We start from the raw sequence: 16268 nt of genomic DNA on the forward strand, positions 1-16268 counted from the left end.
TACATAACTTCTCAGCAGCCATAATAATCGGAGCCTCGGCTGGCTTTGGAAGTATGATTATGGTCTGCCAGTTGGTACTCTTTTTAAAATCAAATCAGCATAGCAAATAGGAATCCGTTATTTTAATTCCAATGTCCGCAAACCCTAAAGTTGAGTACATTTTCAATGTAAATAAAATCATGTTTTGAGCTGTCAGCACAAATGTCCAACAGGTAATTTGTACCTCAAATGTATACAGCTAAAATACATAACTGAAGGAAAGATTATGCTCGTTGTTAACCTTTATGTCTGTCTTTCAGGGAAGCTGATAAAAAAGGGATTTGGCCTGACTGAGCTATTAAATATCCATAACTCTGCCAAGGTGGTGAATGTTAAAGAACCAGAGGCTGGAATATGGACAGTGAAGGTACTGTTGTTTTTATAAAGTCTATTTGTTATTTTATTTTAATGTGGGCATGTTTCATAAAGTGTGTACAATGGTTTATTTATTTCTTCTCTTGCAATCACGGAGAGTGCTTTTTAGTAAAAAGCAATATAACAGGGTGCATTTGTTGGAGGTGTCTTGATTGTATGAATTGGTAGTGCTGAGTTTTGATGATCATAAGAGGCATCATACCACAATAAAATTGACTTAAAATCCTTGGTAGTTTTCCTATCATCAAATCTGTTGATCGATTGTATTAGCCCACTTCCTGCCTCCAAAGCAATCACAGATGGAGCCGCCAGACAATGATGGTGAGGCGGCTGGCCTCCTGTGTGGCACTACCCTCCATTAGAATCTCACACCACCACTTAAAAGTTGCATTGCCTTGGGACTATAACTTCTGTTTGTGCCTGTGTAATGTAGGATGGCAATAGTATTTCTTTCCTTCACCGAACTGTGCTGAAAAGTAAAATGATACAAATGAGAACCCTGTAAACCAGCTATAATGGAAAAAAATAAAAATCATTTAAAAAAATGATACAAGTGAAATACTTAACATAGTTCTTGCTACAAAATAAACATACAGGCACTGCTGGTTGGTGGTATTTGGTGGCTCTACATTCATTGTTTAACAGAAAATGGTATTTGTATCCTGGAATTACTTTAAATAGTATATATTCACTCTAAGAAAGCATTATGTTTTGGCAATATGAAGGAAGGAACATAGTCTCAAAACTCAGGATACCCTAAATCTGAGATGTAGTTCTGCTGCAAATTATGTGTGTGCCACACTGCTAGATGGTCTGAATGGCTTGCCCATATTTCTTAGAGTTTGCAGTGTGCTCTGGCCCACTTCCAGTGTCTGTGTTTCTGTGTTCAAGAGGTTTTTTTTTCTTTTTCTTTTTCTTTTTTCTTTAACCAGAGCAGGAGAAGGCTGTTCTGCTGAAGGATTAAACCCCTCAAGAGCAGATTTCAACCCCTACAGCAATGAACTCCAGTTGTCCCTAGTGAGCAGAGGCTTAAAAGCACACCCTTTACTGGCTGCATTCCTTTTCTTTTATCACCTACCCTCTTCCTATTAGCATCCCTTGCACCTCCCACATAAACAACTTACTCTAAAATCCTTCTGGGAGGAGTTCCCGTTGTAGCTCAGTGGTTAGTGAATCCGACTAGGAACCATGAAGTGGTGGGTTTGATCCCTGGCCTTGCTCAGTGGGTTAAGGATCTGACGTTGCTGTGAGCTGTGGTGTAGGTCGCAGATGTGGCTCGGATCCCGCATTGCTGTGGCTCCGGCGTAGGCCAGTGGCTACAGCTCCAATTTGACCCCTAGCCTGGGAACCTCCATATGCCCTGGGAGCAGCCCCCCAAAGGCAAAAAGACAAAAAAAAAAAATCCTTCTGGGATAACTCAAATGAAGATACCCCTTGCATTGTGCACTTTTAAGTCAGCTTCCTTTCGTTAAAAATGGGATCGGGGGCTAACTGTTCAAATTATGTAGCTGCTGTGAAAGTAGTTGGAGGTGTTATGCCATAGAAATTCGAGGTGCCATTTTTGCATGCCATTTTTAAAGGAATATCTATATTAACTTTACCATTTTAACCAGAAAGGGAGAAGAATTTGAAGAATGAAAGTTGTCATTGTAACTCCATTCAAATCCTAGAATATCATTTTTTTTTTATTCTCAGAACTTTCAGCCTTGTAAGGAAAGTAGAAACTGTAACATGGATTTTTTTTTTTAATGTGGATAAGGGTATAAGTAAAAATGCACTGGGAAACAAAATCTAGTAATTTTTTATTGAGTGGATCAGAAATGATCATATCTGCCTGTTTTGTTCACCCAGTTCCTTGCACATAGTAGTTGCTCAATATTTATTGCGTGCATGAGATTGTCAATGATGAAGTGTTTTGATACCATATTTTAAAGAAATGTGGCCACATTTGATGTTGTGGTTATTTTGACCAACTTGCCCCAAACATGACTAGATTGAGTCTGACTTGCCGTGATAACAGTAGGAAGGAGTATAAGGAGTTCTGAGTCTATCTCCCAAAATCTTGATTTAAGCATGATCAAAGCCAGCAGTGTCCTGAGCTAGCAAGTCCACTAAGGTAATGTGTCCTTGCCCTCTGAATAGTGACATTATGTTGTCTATTATTAACTTTGAAATGTATACAAGTAATGCCATTCTTCTGATTATTAGCAATTTGTTATGAAGTATCTGAACCCATTTTACAGGTGATTTGGATTGCTACGAATGGTATTACTCTAGTAAAACTCTTGCCTAGAAGAGGGATATTTGTACCTTGTGCCTAACACACCTATTCATTCAGTCATCCATTCAATAAACATTAATGGAGCATCTGCTTTTGGCCATGTTCTGTGATACTTAATGGGCGCTAAGCCCATCTTAATTGATAATTAGGACAGAGAAGCACTGAAGATTAGTCTGTGAATGAAGAGGGAGATGATGTTTCTAGGAACAGTGTGTAGACAAGTCTCTAACATTGATCTCCTATAATTAAGAAAACAATAAAAAGACAGTATTATCATCTCATCTTAAATTTATATCTAGTCAACACTACAGAAGCTTCTGTTCCTGATGTTACACAATTTCTCAGCACAATTAGTGGTAACTAAACAAAGGATAAACATTACAATGCAAGTAAAGATAAACTTATTTTGTTCCTAAATGAAATACCAAAATGATGTATCAGGTTGGTGCAAAGGAAATTGAGCTGAATCTGCTGGCAAGTATTGCTGCTGACTTTGGCTCTCCCTTTTGGATGGCTAATGAATGATAACATTTGACATTATTTTTCATTGATAATGTGTGCTTTCTCAAGAAGAGAAGTGTCTGAGATTAGATAGCACATCCCTGGAGCCATGTCCTGCGCACTCTGCTATCTGGAAGCTCTCTGCTCTGTCGATGGAATTAATAACAGCTTTTTGAATACTTCACCTAACAGTTTTAATCTCATGTATGGAGAACAGCCTATCTCTTATTTGACCTTAGCATGGTGTTTAAGGACTACCTCATTACCCCTCAGTTAATCTTTCTAGTTATCTTCTATCACTTGCCTTTCCACTGTAATCAAATTTACTTTTGTACTATCTCCCATCCTCTCTCCTATCACATTCTCATGGTCCATGCTTTCTCTCAAGCTGTTCATTCTTTCTAGAATGCTCTTCTTTTCTTACTTTATGTCTTATTCATCACCACTCACTAATAATCAGCCTTAAGGGGCAACACTTTCATCAAGAATTTTCTTTTTCTGGAATTCCCATCATGGCTCAGCAGAAACGAATCTGAGTAGCATCCACGAGGACACAGGTTCAATCCCTGACCTCGCTCAGTGGGTTAAGGATCTGGCATTGCCTTGAGCTGTGGTGTAGGTTGCAGATGCGGCTTGGACCCCACCTTGCTGTGGCGGTGGTGTAGGCCAGCAATTGGAGCTCCAATTTGACCCCTAGCCTGGGACCCTCCACGTGCTGTGGTGCAGCCCTAGAAAGCAAAATAAATAAATGAATTTCTTTTTCTATCTAGCATATCCTCCTTTCTCTCTGGATTTCTGCTACAATTTTTCTGCATCTCCCTTTTGGATTATTTTCCCCCTTTATATCATATTTATTTCTGCACATATTTCATTTTCCAATTTTGCTATAGACCAGGCTTTGGCACTCATATATGCCATAGTGCCTGGGAAAGAACTATATAAATATTCATGAATAAAAATTAATATGCTTGTTCTCATAATATCCAGGGAAGTATCCAGGAAGAACTATATAAATATTCATGAATAAAAATTGATAGGCTTATTCTCATAATATCCTGGTCTAGCTAGCTCACAGTTGATCTGCTGACACAGAACACCGTATTATGCCCATGATTTGAAATGCTATGAGGGTGGTGATTTCTTTTGCAATTTCCTTCTGAAACCTTGGTAATTACTTTTCTATGGCTTATTAGGATGTTTCCACTAAAGAGAGGTAGTGAGAATAACTCATGAGTATAGTTTATGCAAATGATGTGGGTGTTTAGCTTGCCTTTGATGTAACTGAAAACATGCCAAAAAGAAGGAACTGAAAGAGAAAGTTGTTTTATGCCCCTAAGTTTCTATTTGTAGGGAAGCTACAAATCCTGGATTTTATTTCTGGAAAGAAATGTACATGTTCCATTTGGGCTGTATCTATACGTAGACTATGTGAACCTAACTACAGAACTGTCAGGTCGCATTTTGTGCTCTGCTCCTTAAGGAAAACTTCGTGCGAAGACATTCACTAATTGCCAGCACCTGTTAGGGCTAGACTCTTTCTGTGAGTCTGGGATTATCAGTGTGATCATGTGATTCAGCACATCCCCTGGGGTGTTTCCATTAAGCACATTTGGCTAAACTGCCCTTAGACTATCTTCCAAATAGAGAAGGCAGTGTACCCAACCACATGATTATATTGAGATTCTGAGCCTAGTAGAAATATTCTGGTTTTTGATATTTTGATTGCCCAGAGCCTGCTAATGCATTTTCTACAGGATAAGGGTGTTTTAGAAATCATACTCAAGTGACATAAAATTGTCAAGGAATCATCATCTATTGGTTTGCTGGAGCTGGCTCATAAATGGCGCATGGAGAGTCAAATATGCACTTTTTCTTTCCAGCTCTGTGTTCAGTGACATCCTCTTGGGAACTTGAAATCAACCACTATGGTAGCATCTACATGAACAAAACTGACAAATGCTCCAAATTAGGGAATGCATTAGAAATTTAGAATGGCAAATGAATAGTTAGAGGGTATCAATAGTTAGGGGGTATCTATGCCATAGAGTCCAAATCAGTGCAGTGATTATATTACCCTAAAATGATTGGAGTAATTGTCATTTAACTTGCTGTCTAAACCTAGGCAACTAATCATTTCTTTGAGCCCCACTTTCTTTGTTGTGCTATAAAATCATTTTTGGATGTAATAGAATTTTATGATATATTGTGTGATCATATAGCATAATGTGTCTAAAAAAATTAAATGAGTACTTGATGAATCTGGCATTCTTTGGTCCTAGGGGAATATAAGGAAAAGTGCTAATGTGAAGTATTTAGATGACTTTAATGTCACTTACTAAACCTACATGTACTAGGTGCCTATTCAGTCATATTTTATAGGTGACAAATAAGACACAATTATTGCCTTCAGGGGCTTTCAATGTAGAGAGGGTTTTCAGTATTTAATCGACTTTTATCCTTAAACTAAAAGTAGATTCATCTGTGGTAGGGCTGACCAGGAAGATAGCAGAGGAGCAACTAAGTTTCGCTGGAGCTCTCCATGGTGCTTGCTCCATGGTGCTTCAGCCTGTCCTGCTCACAGGCTCACTCCAATTCAGCCTATGCTCTGGTTTATTCTGCTCTTCCTTTTGTCTTACTGCTTTGTGGACAGGGCTACTTATTCACACGTGTAGAGTGCCAGTAAGTGTCTAGTTTCACCTCATCTTTGCCTCCGCTCCGCTGCCACTACAGCCGCCTTTGTATTCTTGATTTTGACCCTTTTACAACTTGACCAACATAGCATTCCAACTCAGCATAGTAATGTAGCTCATGAGAAACCTTTACAAATTGTATAAATAAATGTACTGTTTAAAATACGACTCTCAGAATTTCAAGCCAATACAAACCCTGTTCAGTATTTAGTGTCTAGAAAATTTCCTGTTATGCTTGGAGCCATTTTGCTGCTCCTAGATTTCCCTCTCCTTTTTGTAAATTTTAAAATTTGTTTTTATTTTTACGGCTGCGCTCACGGCATATAGAAGTACCTGGGTCAGGGATTGATTCTGAGCCCCAGCTGTGACCTATGCCGCAGGTATGGCAACACCAGAAACCCACTGTGCCAGGCCAGGGATTGAGCCCAGCCTCTGAGGTGACCCAAGTGGCTGCAGTAGGATTCTTAACCCACTGTGCCACAGTGGGAACTCCCTTTCTTCTTAATTATAGAAGCCATGATGTTAGGATGGCTCCAAGCTGGAGAGGCTACCCCTAGATCTTCTCTGGTAGAGAGATGCTCTTCGGAGCCAAATTCTAATTTTAAAGTAACTCACAGTTTAAACCTACATGATCTAAAGACCAAGTAGAAAAACACTAAAATCAGTAGTTCGGGTTTTACTGATTTATTTATATATATAGAAAAATGGTACTAAGACGGCTAAAATAATTTAGAAGCGGAGAGAGGAGTAAGAACTGTGCAGCTGGACTTCCCCTCTGCTTAGCTCAACTACGGAATTAGCTGAATTTTCTTTGCCCTTCCACGATCTTCTTCTTATTTATTTCCCCTCCAACCCCACAATGTCCATAACACGTAAGAATCCAAGGCCTTCTCCCAATGCTTCTGGAATTGCCTGAAAGCTTACTTTCTTATAGTCTCCTTGCCTCCTGATTATATGTGTGTTCATTCTTTTTGTACACTGATAAAGGGTAAAGCTCCATTCCTTCAGAAATTTCATAGGAAGTCAACTAAGAAGAATCTTTTGAGAGTCCAGTGGATTTGCCTTAGATCTGCGGACATATTTTGAGGGGACTTGTGCCCTTTTGCTCTCTCCTTGCCCCCCATCCTTCTTTCTTCCCTTCCTGTTTCTGCTTCTCTCCTGTGGGTGGTTTCGGGAATTCCATATTACTCCTTTATTATGTCAAGCAGTTGGGAATATTTCAGCCTTTACCCCCAGACCAGCATAAACAAATTCATTGTGGTGATCATGAGAAATTCATGGGGTAGGTGCAGAGGTCAATTTCTGGAGCCTCACTGAGTTCACATCCCAGCTCTGCTACTTGCTGTTTATCTGTGACTTTGAGCAAGTGACTTTACCTCTCTGATCCATGAAATGAAAATAATAACATTATCTCACAGGGACTTTTGTGAAAATTAGACGTGGTCATTTATATAAAAGATTTAGCCTGTTATACAGAATGCATTTTGTGTTTGTTGATACTTCTTTTTCCATTCACTGGTTCATTTTACCATCATTACACATAAAATCTTTTTGTTCCTTACTTGAAAAAGGGACTTCAGCTAAGAAACAGTATAAAATAATAGCTTGCTTGAAGAAAACAGATTAAAATAATACATTATTGGTACTTGCTCATGAAGAAATTCAATTTGATATTTTGTGTTCCTGCTATGGCACAGCATTATTGGCCATGTCTCTGCAGTGCCAAGACACAGGTTCAGCTTTGGTCCCCAGCCAGGCATAGTGGGTTAAAGGATTCATCATTGTCACAGCCGTGGCTCAGATCTGATCCTTGGCCTGGGAAATCCATAGCTGTGGGGCAGACAAAAAAAAAAAATTGGATTATGATCTGTAGTTTCCCCTTTTTGTCTATCATGTTGAATTTAGAACACATTTTCCTTTAGAAATAATGGACTAAGTGGTAGTACTGAGACCCCCTAAATTTACAAATGCAGTCCTTCATAACTCTTGGGACAATGATCCGTAGTTAGCAGCAGCAGCATCTGTACTAAGGGTACAACACTACTTTCATGAAGATGTGATTTTTTTTTTCTTTTCCCCTGCTTTTGTTTTCCTTTCCTTTGATTTCTTGCAGCTCCTGCTCAATGAGGAATATGACTGGTAGCAACAGGGTCTTACCTCCTTGTCCTTCCTCTCCTCACTGCCAAACATGCCAAATAATAAGGAGTCATAGTGATTTAGGGAAAACTGTGGTTTGCAGAGCCCTGGAGCTGACTTGTCTTTAACCATGCTGTGGCTAAATCTAGCTGTTCATCAGATTAAAATCATATATATATATATATATATATAAGTATATAAGACTTTAATTACATATATAATAAAGGTACATGTACAAACACACACACACGTATTTCTAGCACATTCTGTCATCACTCCGATGACACATCCTCTGTATGTGCTTCTCAGTATTGAGATGGAGATCCATGTTGGTGCTATGGTATCATCACGTGAATGCTTTCTCTTACTCCTGTATTCTACTTATACATAAATGCTGCTATCATGTAGTCACTTGGAGACAAAATCTCAGTGACTGATCTAATAAAATAATGGTAAATTCTTGTTCATAAGCCTTAGGTGGTTTTTGAAATGCATGTTCCTAGACTCCACTGGCCAGAGATTCTGATTCAGTAAATCTTGGCTGCAGCTCAGAGGGCATTTGTACAAATAAACCAAATAATTTTGTGCAGGTGTAGATATAGGTGGTCCTTAGATCGTAGCTGGAGAGATAGTGAGGTAGAGGCTAACTCTGACTTACCTGACCCTTGGGGGACAAGGTGGCACCGTGGTAAAGAGCCCAGAGCCTGCCCCTTGGATTAAAGCCCCACCCCTGCAAGTTAGGAAGGTTAGGAAACCTTGTGAACTCGGGCAAGCCATTTAACGCTTTGGTACCCCAACCTCCTTATCCATGCAGTGGTGATATGATGCTATCTACCTTGTAGGGCTGTAATGAGGATTAAATACCAATGCATTCAAAGCGTCTGGCACAGAGGAGTTGCCCAATAAATATTAGAGTTATTATTTTATCCTGTGGCCCTAATCCAAATTATTTATTATTTATGGACATATGGGTAACTTCAGTGCTTAGCTCTTCAATGTCTTATTCAGCTCCTCTAGGAAGTTTGAAGTGAACTATAGGCTAGTCTATGCTCCTTTTAGATACAGATTTCTATGTACCTTTTGTGTAATTGTGTCACTGCATTAACTGCATCATATTGAAGATTCCTCTTCTCCATGTGACTCCCTTACTGGCCATCAAATCTAAGAGGGTGAGGATCTTTTAAAAATCATACTTACATCTTAAGCACCAAGTGCCTTGGCCAGATGCTGCTGAGGATGCTGGTCAGCTAAAAGTTGGATAATGGTTGGCCCTTGTGCTTCTCCTGGCTTTATCTTCCCAGAGGCATAATAGAACCTTGATAATATTTAGAGTGAAGATTTAGTCATTCCATTTATTTCATGAATATTTCCTGAATATCCGTCATGTGAACCAACCACATTCACTATGACTACACACCTGGATCTTTTACCACTGGGTGTGTAATATAATACTCAGTTGTACTCTAGTCCCATGGGATTGTATTTAAAAACGTACACTGAAGATACAGAATCACATTTAAGTTTAAAATACCCAGATCAAAGCCTCAGTGATTGGACATCATCCTAATTAAACACTCTGCAGTTTCTCATAATGGTTAGTGTTCAGTGTGACCTGCATCCTGGATCAATTACTGATGGAGGGTTATCCTTAAACGTCTTTCAGACATCAAGCAGTGGAAGGCATTCTGTTCGCATCACTGGCCTCAGTACCATTGATTTCCGAGCTGGTTTTTCCCGGAAGCCCACCCTGGACTTTAAAAAAACAGTCAGCAGACCGGTGCAAGGTTGGTATGTGCACATTACTTCAACTGGCATAGTAGATATTGATGTGCAAAATATTTCTTTGACGGTGATTTTATAATTTTCTAGTATTCAGTAAAATTGGGAAACATAGCATCTTTATTTTAGGCATTGCACCATCCTGACCTTAGTCACTGTCTCGCAAAGTGTGGGTCCAAGACCAGGGACACTGAAATCACTTGGGGGGCTTATCAAAAATTAAGATTCCTGGGGCCCACCCCAGGTCTCTCGAATGAGAATCTCAGAAGGTTGGGCTCAGGAATACACACTTTAACAAGCACCCCATTGACTCCTATACTTAATAAACTTTGAAAACTGCTGACCTAGATCTTCAGACTTTGACTTACTAATGTCTTACTTGCCTGTTGTCAAGGTGAAAAATGTGGAGTGTGTGCGTGTTTAAAACATTAACGCTACTGGGGTTCCCATCGTGGTGCAGTGGAAACGAATCCGACTAGGAACCATGAGCTTGCAGCTTTGATCCCTGACCTTGCTCAGTGGGTTAAGGATCCGGCGTTGCCGTGAGCTGTGGTGTAGGTCACAGATGTAGCTGGGATCTGGTGTTGCTGTGGCTGTGGTGTAGGCCAGTGGCTACAGCTCCAATTAGACCCTTAGCCTGGGAACCTCCATCTGCCGCAGGTGCGGCCCTAAAAAAAAGGACAAAGGGACAAAAAAGACAAAAAAAATAAAATTAAAATAAATTAGAAAACCCTTAAAGATACCATGTAGCCTTATATGTTCAAAGATAAAATTATTACTGATTTGAAAACTTCTTCCTGTTATTTTATTTGTGCAATAAGATTTGTAGTTTTATAGCTAAAAAGAAGGCTCAGTCGTACTTAGACTTTAGGTCTTTTTCTGATTGTTCTTTTATTGCTGCAGTTACTGGAAGGATACAACATAGTGAATCTTTAGAAATATTCATATAATCAAGTATCATATAATACAGTATTCCTAAGTCTGATTTTCTATATGTAAACATGATTAAATTCCATAAACATAATTACTTAGGGGTTCCTACGTTTGTCTGGTCATGAATAAACTGTGTTTTCTGTAGAACAGACTCTATACCAGGGCCACAATTTGTGGCATGATCTGTAGTACTTAGTGATATGGTACTTGTTATCTGTTATTATAATGCAAAACTTATTTGACTGGGAAACCTCAAGTGCATGTTACTTGTAAATGATGACACATTCTTTGTCTTGTAGGAATACCTACCTATGTGCTGCTGAATACTTCTGGAATTTCCATCCCAGCTAGAGTAGATCGCCTTGAACTTCTGAGTATCTCAGGCAGTTCTCTTAAGACGATTCCTGTTAGATATTACCCAGATAGAAAACCTTACGGCATATGGAATATTTCCGACTTTGTGCCACCAAACGAAGCTTTCTTTCTCAGAATAACAGGCTATGATAAGGATGATTATCTCTTTCAGAGAGTGTCGAGTGTTTCCTTCTCCAGTATTGTCCCAGGTAAGGTATCACTTTCTTTACACTGAAGTGTTATTAATTTCAGGGGCTAATTTGGTCCTAATGGCCAAGAAGGGACTCTAAAGTCAAATGTAATATCCTCACATGATGACTGGGTCACCCTGTGGAAGAGCATTTACACTTAGGTAACACAACTTTTCTTAACCATCACATAGCACACCTGAAATTTCATGTTAATAAGTCTCACTGATTTTACAGCTGGGAATTTCAGTTACTTCAATTCGTGTAAGAACTTGAACTGGAATATCTTGATGCTCTTACTGCCCCTAAAAAGCCTGGCACATGTGTTTAATTCTTTGACTAAGAATCTAATTTGGCTAAATGTTTATGTATGGTTATTGGAAACCTTCTACTTTGCGACAGTGGTTCATTGTAAATAACTGGTGATGATTTTGCTTTTATTTGCTTAGTTGGTTCGTTAGTTAATAAGCTAGTTACTTATACATTTGCTATTATTTCTTAAGGCCAAGGACTTTGAACTCTGACTGAAACTTTCGAATGGTATAGAGCTTGAACCATGGACTGAAAAAGACATAGAAGGATTGTTTCCAATCTTGTACTATTGGGTTGAAGGATAGCAATTTATCATTTATACTTAAGGCTATGATTCGGGTAATTCAAGAACAGCTCTACGGCTATTGTTTAATAGTTGTAGGAGGGTAATAGTAGAACCAACCTCAGTGTTTCCTCATATCCAGCATTCAGACTTAGTTATGTTAGCCCTTAAATTGAATGCTTAAAAACCCTATTAGGTTCTAGAAAATCAATTTTTTCATTCCATTTCAGAAATAGTTACTCTATTAATTCAATTCTAAGATACGTGGGTTCTTTTCATATTTTTCCATTTTTGAAACTGAAATGTATTCTACAATTGATAATGTATTGGAACTTATTAGGTAGCTTTGTTTTCTATCTTGGTGGTACAAAAAAATGTTATGTCTTATAGTCAATGGAGTCTTAGATTCAGTGACTACTTTAGTAGAAGGTCCATGGAGATAATGCAAAAATTAATAAGCTTTGAACAGAGAAAGATAAATTTTTTTTTTTTTTTTTTTTTTTTTGCCTTTTCTAGGGGCGCTCCCATGGCAGATGGAGGTTCCCAGGCTAGGGGTCAAATTGGAGCTGTAGCCACTGGCCTATGCCAGAGCCACAGCAGTGCAGGATCCGAGCCGTGTCTGTGACCTACACCACAGCACATGGCAATGCTGGATTCTTAACCCACTGAGCAAGGCCAGGGATAGAACCTACCACCTCATGGTTCCTAGTCAGACCTGTGAACCACTGAGTCATGACAGGAACTCCAAGATAAAGTGGCTTTTAGTGCCTTAGATGAATTGGAATGCAGGGAATTTACTGGAATAATTTAAGGATGAAGCTTTTGAGTGGATTAACAGGAAGTAGCAAATATCATTATGACCTTCTTGCCCATGTTCTTTTTTCCCTAGATGCTCCCAAAGTTACAATGCCTGAGAAAACCCCGGGATACTACCTGCAGCCGGGCCAGATTTCCTGCTCTGTCGAGAGTCTTTTGCCCTTTACCTTGAGCTTTGTCAGAAATGGAGTTACCCTTGGAGTAGACCAGTATTTAAAGTGTGTATTGTTTCAATTAGTGATAATTTATAGCACTAAACATCTAAATGCAAATAGATACTTATTTACATGTGCTTCTTCATTAGACTTTCTCATTTATTTGCCCCATCATCCTAGAATATAGCAGTGAACAAAACAGACACGGTTCTATACTTTTGTGGAACTTACTTTGTAAAGGAGGAAGACAGGAACAGATAAATAGATGATCGTATAATACACACTAGAATACATTTAGGAGTTGATTCCGGTTTTATAGGATTTGAATTTTACACCAGTTGACGATCCCTTGATCAGACAAAGAGAACAAACTTATGAGTACAGAGTTAGGTATTGAACCTTGCAAGGGTCCTTTCAAAAGAAAGACCTTGAACCTTAAATTTTAGTGGCTTGAGGGTAAACATGTCTCTGAATCTGATTTTAAAATGTTATGAGCAGTGAATCTGATACGTGTTAGGACCAAAAATAGAGCAGGTGAATTGGGGTAAGTAATGCTTGTTAGTGGGGGTGCTGGTGCTGTTAGCCATGTTGCAGTTTTACAGTTCGGGGTGGGGCATTTGAGGAAGGGCCTGAACATGGTGAGAGAGATGGTCAAGAAGATATCCAGGGAGAAGCATTTACACATCAGGAACAATCAGTGCAAATACCCGAAGGCTGGAGTCATCCTGGTGTGTGGGAGAGAAAGACAGCAAGGAAGCCAGGAGGAGACGGGGTCGAAATGAGGTGTGTGCTGGGGGTGGGACACAGGTGAGCAGGGGAAGCAGGTGTGGTTATTTATGCAGCTAACAATTGATGAACATGGGCTAGAGGACACCAACGTTCCTTGTGCAGATGAGGGAATTTTCTAGACAGATGTAAGTGTCTTAATGCTGAAAATTAAGCAGTCCTTGAAACTTAGAGGATTGTTTTGGGAAAAATATATATTTTTTTAATTTCTATGAAACAAACTACATCTGGGGAAAAACTCTTAAGAATTATTGTACACAACTTTTACAGTGATAATTCAATATTCACATAAATAACTTGTATAACATTTTAATATTTGATAGTCTTAGCTTACATGGTTTTGATATGGGGTCATTTTAAGCAAAAGCTTTGGCAAGAATGTTCATTATAACTTCAGAAAATTTCCCATTATTTAAAGATTGGTCTGTATTATTTCCTGCTATGTTCTTAATATACATGTTATGTATATCTTGATGATTTAATTAGCTGTATATTTAATAACCAGCAACATAACAGACTGGACCATCACATGATGAAGTTATGTAACTGACTGATGAAGTCAACGAATTCCACTTCGTGTTTAAATAGTAACATTTTTCAAAGATCCTTGAGATTCTTTATAAACATTAATTCATTTATTCCACACAATTCATCTGAGGCAAACCACAAGGATTCTTTCTTTCATTCTTCTAGCTCTGTGGCCCAGAAATGTGACATGCCTTGCTGACATGTATTAAGCCCTTTGGATGTAAGCAGCTAAAGACAAAATTGGGCACGGGTGATGATGGATTGATACTCTAATCCCAGTCCACGCGCACGGCCCTGGCCTAGGTTTTCTAATAACTCCACACATATGACTGGATCTCTGTTCTGTGAGTCACCATGGTCTCTAGAGGCTGTTGGAGAGAATTAGCAACAGGATGCAATTCTCTTTGACATGTTCTGTACCCTGTTTTAAAGGCCATCCCTGCAAACTTTTTAGTGCAGCCATTTCATCTTAAGGTAAAGTGGTAAGGCAACATGAAACAATGAGAATTGTTTTCGTGTTAATATTTCATAAACAAGACAGGAACAAGTACAACTGTAAAGAATATTCTTCCAGCAATCCATATACTGGCCATGTGCTTTTGCATAAATTGCTTGTCCTTCTTTCTGGATCTTAAATTTTATTTCTTTATTTCTTTTTATCTTTTTAGGGCCACCCCCACGGCATATGGAGGTTCCCAGGCTAGGGATCAAATCAGAACTGTAGCCGCCAGCCTACGCCACAGCCACAGCAATGCAGGATCCGAGCCTGGTCTGTGCCCTATACCACAGCTAACGGCAATGCTGGATCCTTAACCTGCTGAGCGAGGCCAGGGATCGAACCTGTGTCCTCATGGATGCTAGTCAGATTTGCTTCTGCTGAGCCACAGTGGGAACTCCAGCTTTCTTATTTTTAAATAAGAGGACTTAAGACTAGAAGAATTGTCACTTTTGGTTCTAAAATTTCTGTGTGTCTTACGTTTTTGTTGAATCCTAATCTTGGCGTGGCTCTGAAGTAGGCAATGCAGAAGACATGAAAGACACATTATTTTAAATTCCTACTTTCCTGAAACTTACCAGTCCCTCCTGGACAATGATATTTATAAACGTGGGCTTCACATGCTGCTCTTAGGCCTTCAAGATACCTCTTCGGTGATCAGGGCAGCATAGAATCAAGTCAGCCTCTGTTTTCTTCTGTACGTGACCATAAGGACCACTGGCATCTTGTGAAGATGCCAGTGAAAGGAAAAAGCATTAACCGAAGTGAATATTCTCAGTTACTAAAATACATGGAAGAGTCACTCTGCTTATTTTTTTATTTTCCACATGATAGGAACCTGCGCCTTGACTTTCTCTTACAAACTCTGTGCTAAGTATACATGAAGAGCTCCGTAAGTTCTTCATGGTGGTTTGGTGATGGGTATAGTTCCTTCAGATGTGGAAGGATCTGAAGTTACTCCTGTGAAGTTGTGTATCTTGCGCCACTTTCAGCTTCAGTGGAAGATGTCTTGACTCTGCAGAAGGATTTTCATCTCCTCTGTATCTTGAATGTATATGAAGATTATAAATAGCTAGACTGTAAGAAAAAATTATGAAAATATTTATGACATTGCAAAAATATTTTAATATAATGCTTATTTGTAGATGATTGGAATCTTTTAAATAAGGACTAGAGAGCTATTACTAAGACATTAAATGAAAATGAGAAACAATTTGCAGAATCATAGAGAACAAAGTATAAATATTTATTTAAATGAATGAATATATAATATGGCAAAGGGGTTTATTTTACCTTAATGACAACTTTGACTCTAAAACTGATCATTTTTTTCTTTTCCCATTTTATATATGCAGATTGTACCAGATATGATGTGTATGTAGCCTTCACCGGAGCTTATGTATAATGAGGTTAAAGAGAATTTATCTTTTAGGAACCAAAATGTCAATTTTCTACCTTCACACTTGTGAAGTACCTGGTTGAGATGCTTTGACTAGAATCCTGCTAACCTTGACCAAAAACTGGAAATGAGAGCGGAAGGAGAGAGCATTTAAGGAGTGTTTTTAGAGTGACTAAGCCAGTTCTTTATCTTATATTTTGACATAGCCAGAGAATGT

General features: G+C 38.9%; 1 protein-coding gene across 2 annotated transcripts in view; it reads left to right on the forward strand.

Annotated features, from left to right (window-relative positions):
• Positions 1-16268, forward strand: part of HMCN1 (hemicentin 1) — a 492489-nt gene that overhangs the window by 182772 nt on the left and 293449 nt on the right. For both annotated transcript variants that reach the window (XM_021102638.1, XM_021102639.1), the window contains exons 6-9: positions 300-406; positions 9686-9806; positions 11034-11297; positions 12761-12905. In XM_021102638.1, coding sequence (XP_020958297.1) covers positions 300-406; positions 9686-9806; positions 11034-11297; positions 12761-12905 — 637 coding nt within the window. The remainder of the gene's footprint in view (positions 1-299; positions 407-9685; positions 9807-11033; positions 11298-12760; positions 12906-16268) is intronic.

Source organism: Sus scrofa, chromosome 9 (genome assembly GCF_000003025.6).
Source record: "Sus scrofa isolate TJ Tabasco breed Duroc chromosome 9, Sscrofa11.1, whole genome shotgun sequence".
NCBI classification, from domain to species: Eukaryota; Metazoa; Chordata; class Mammalia; order Artiodactyla; family Suidae; genus Sus; species Sus scrofa.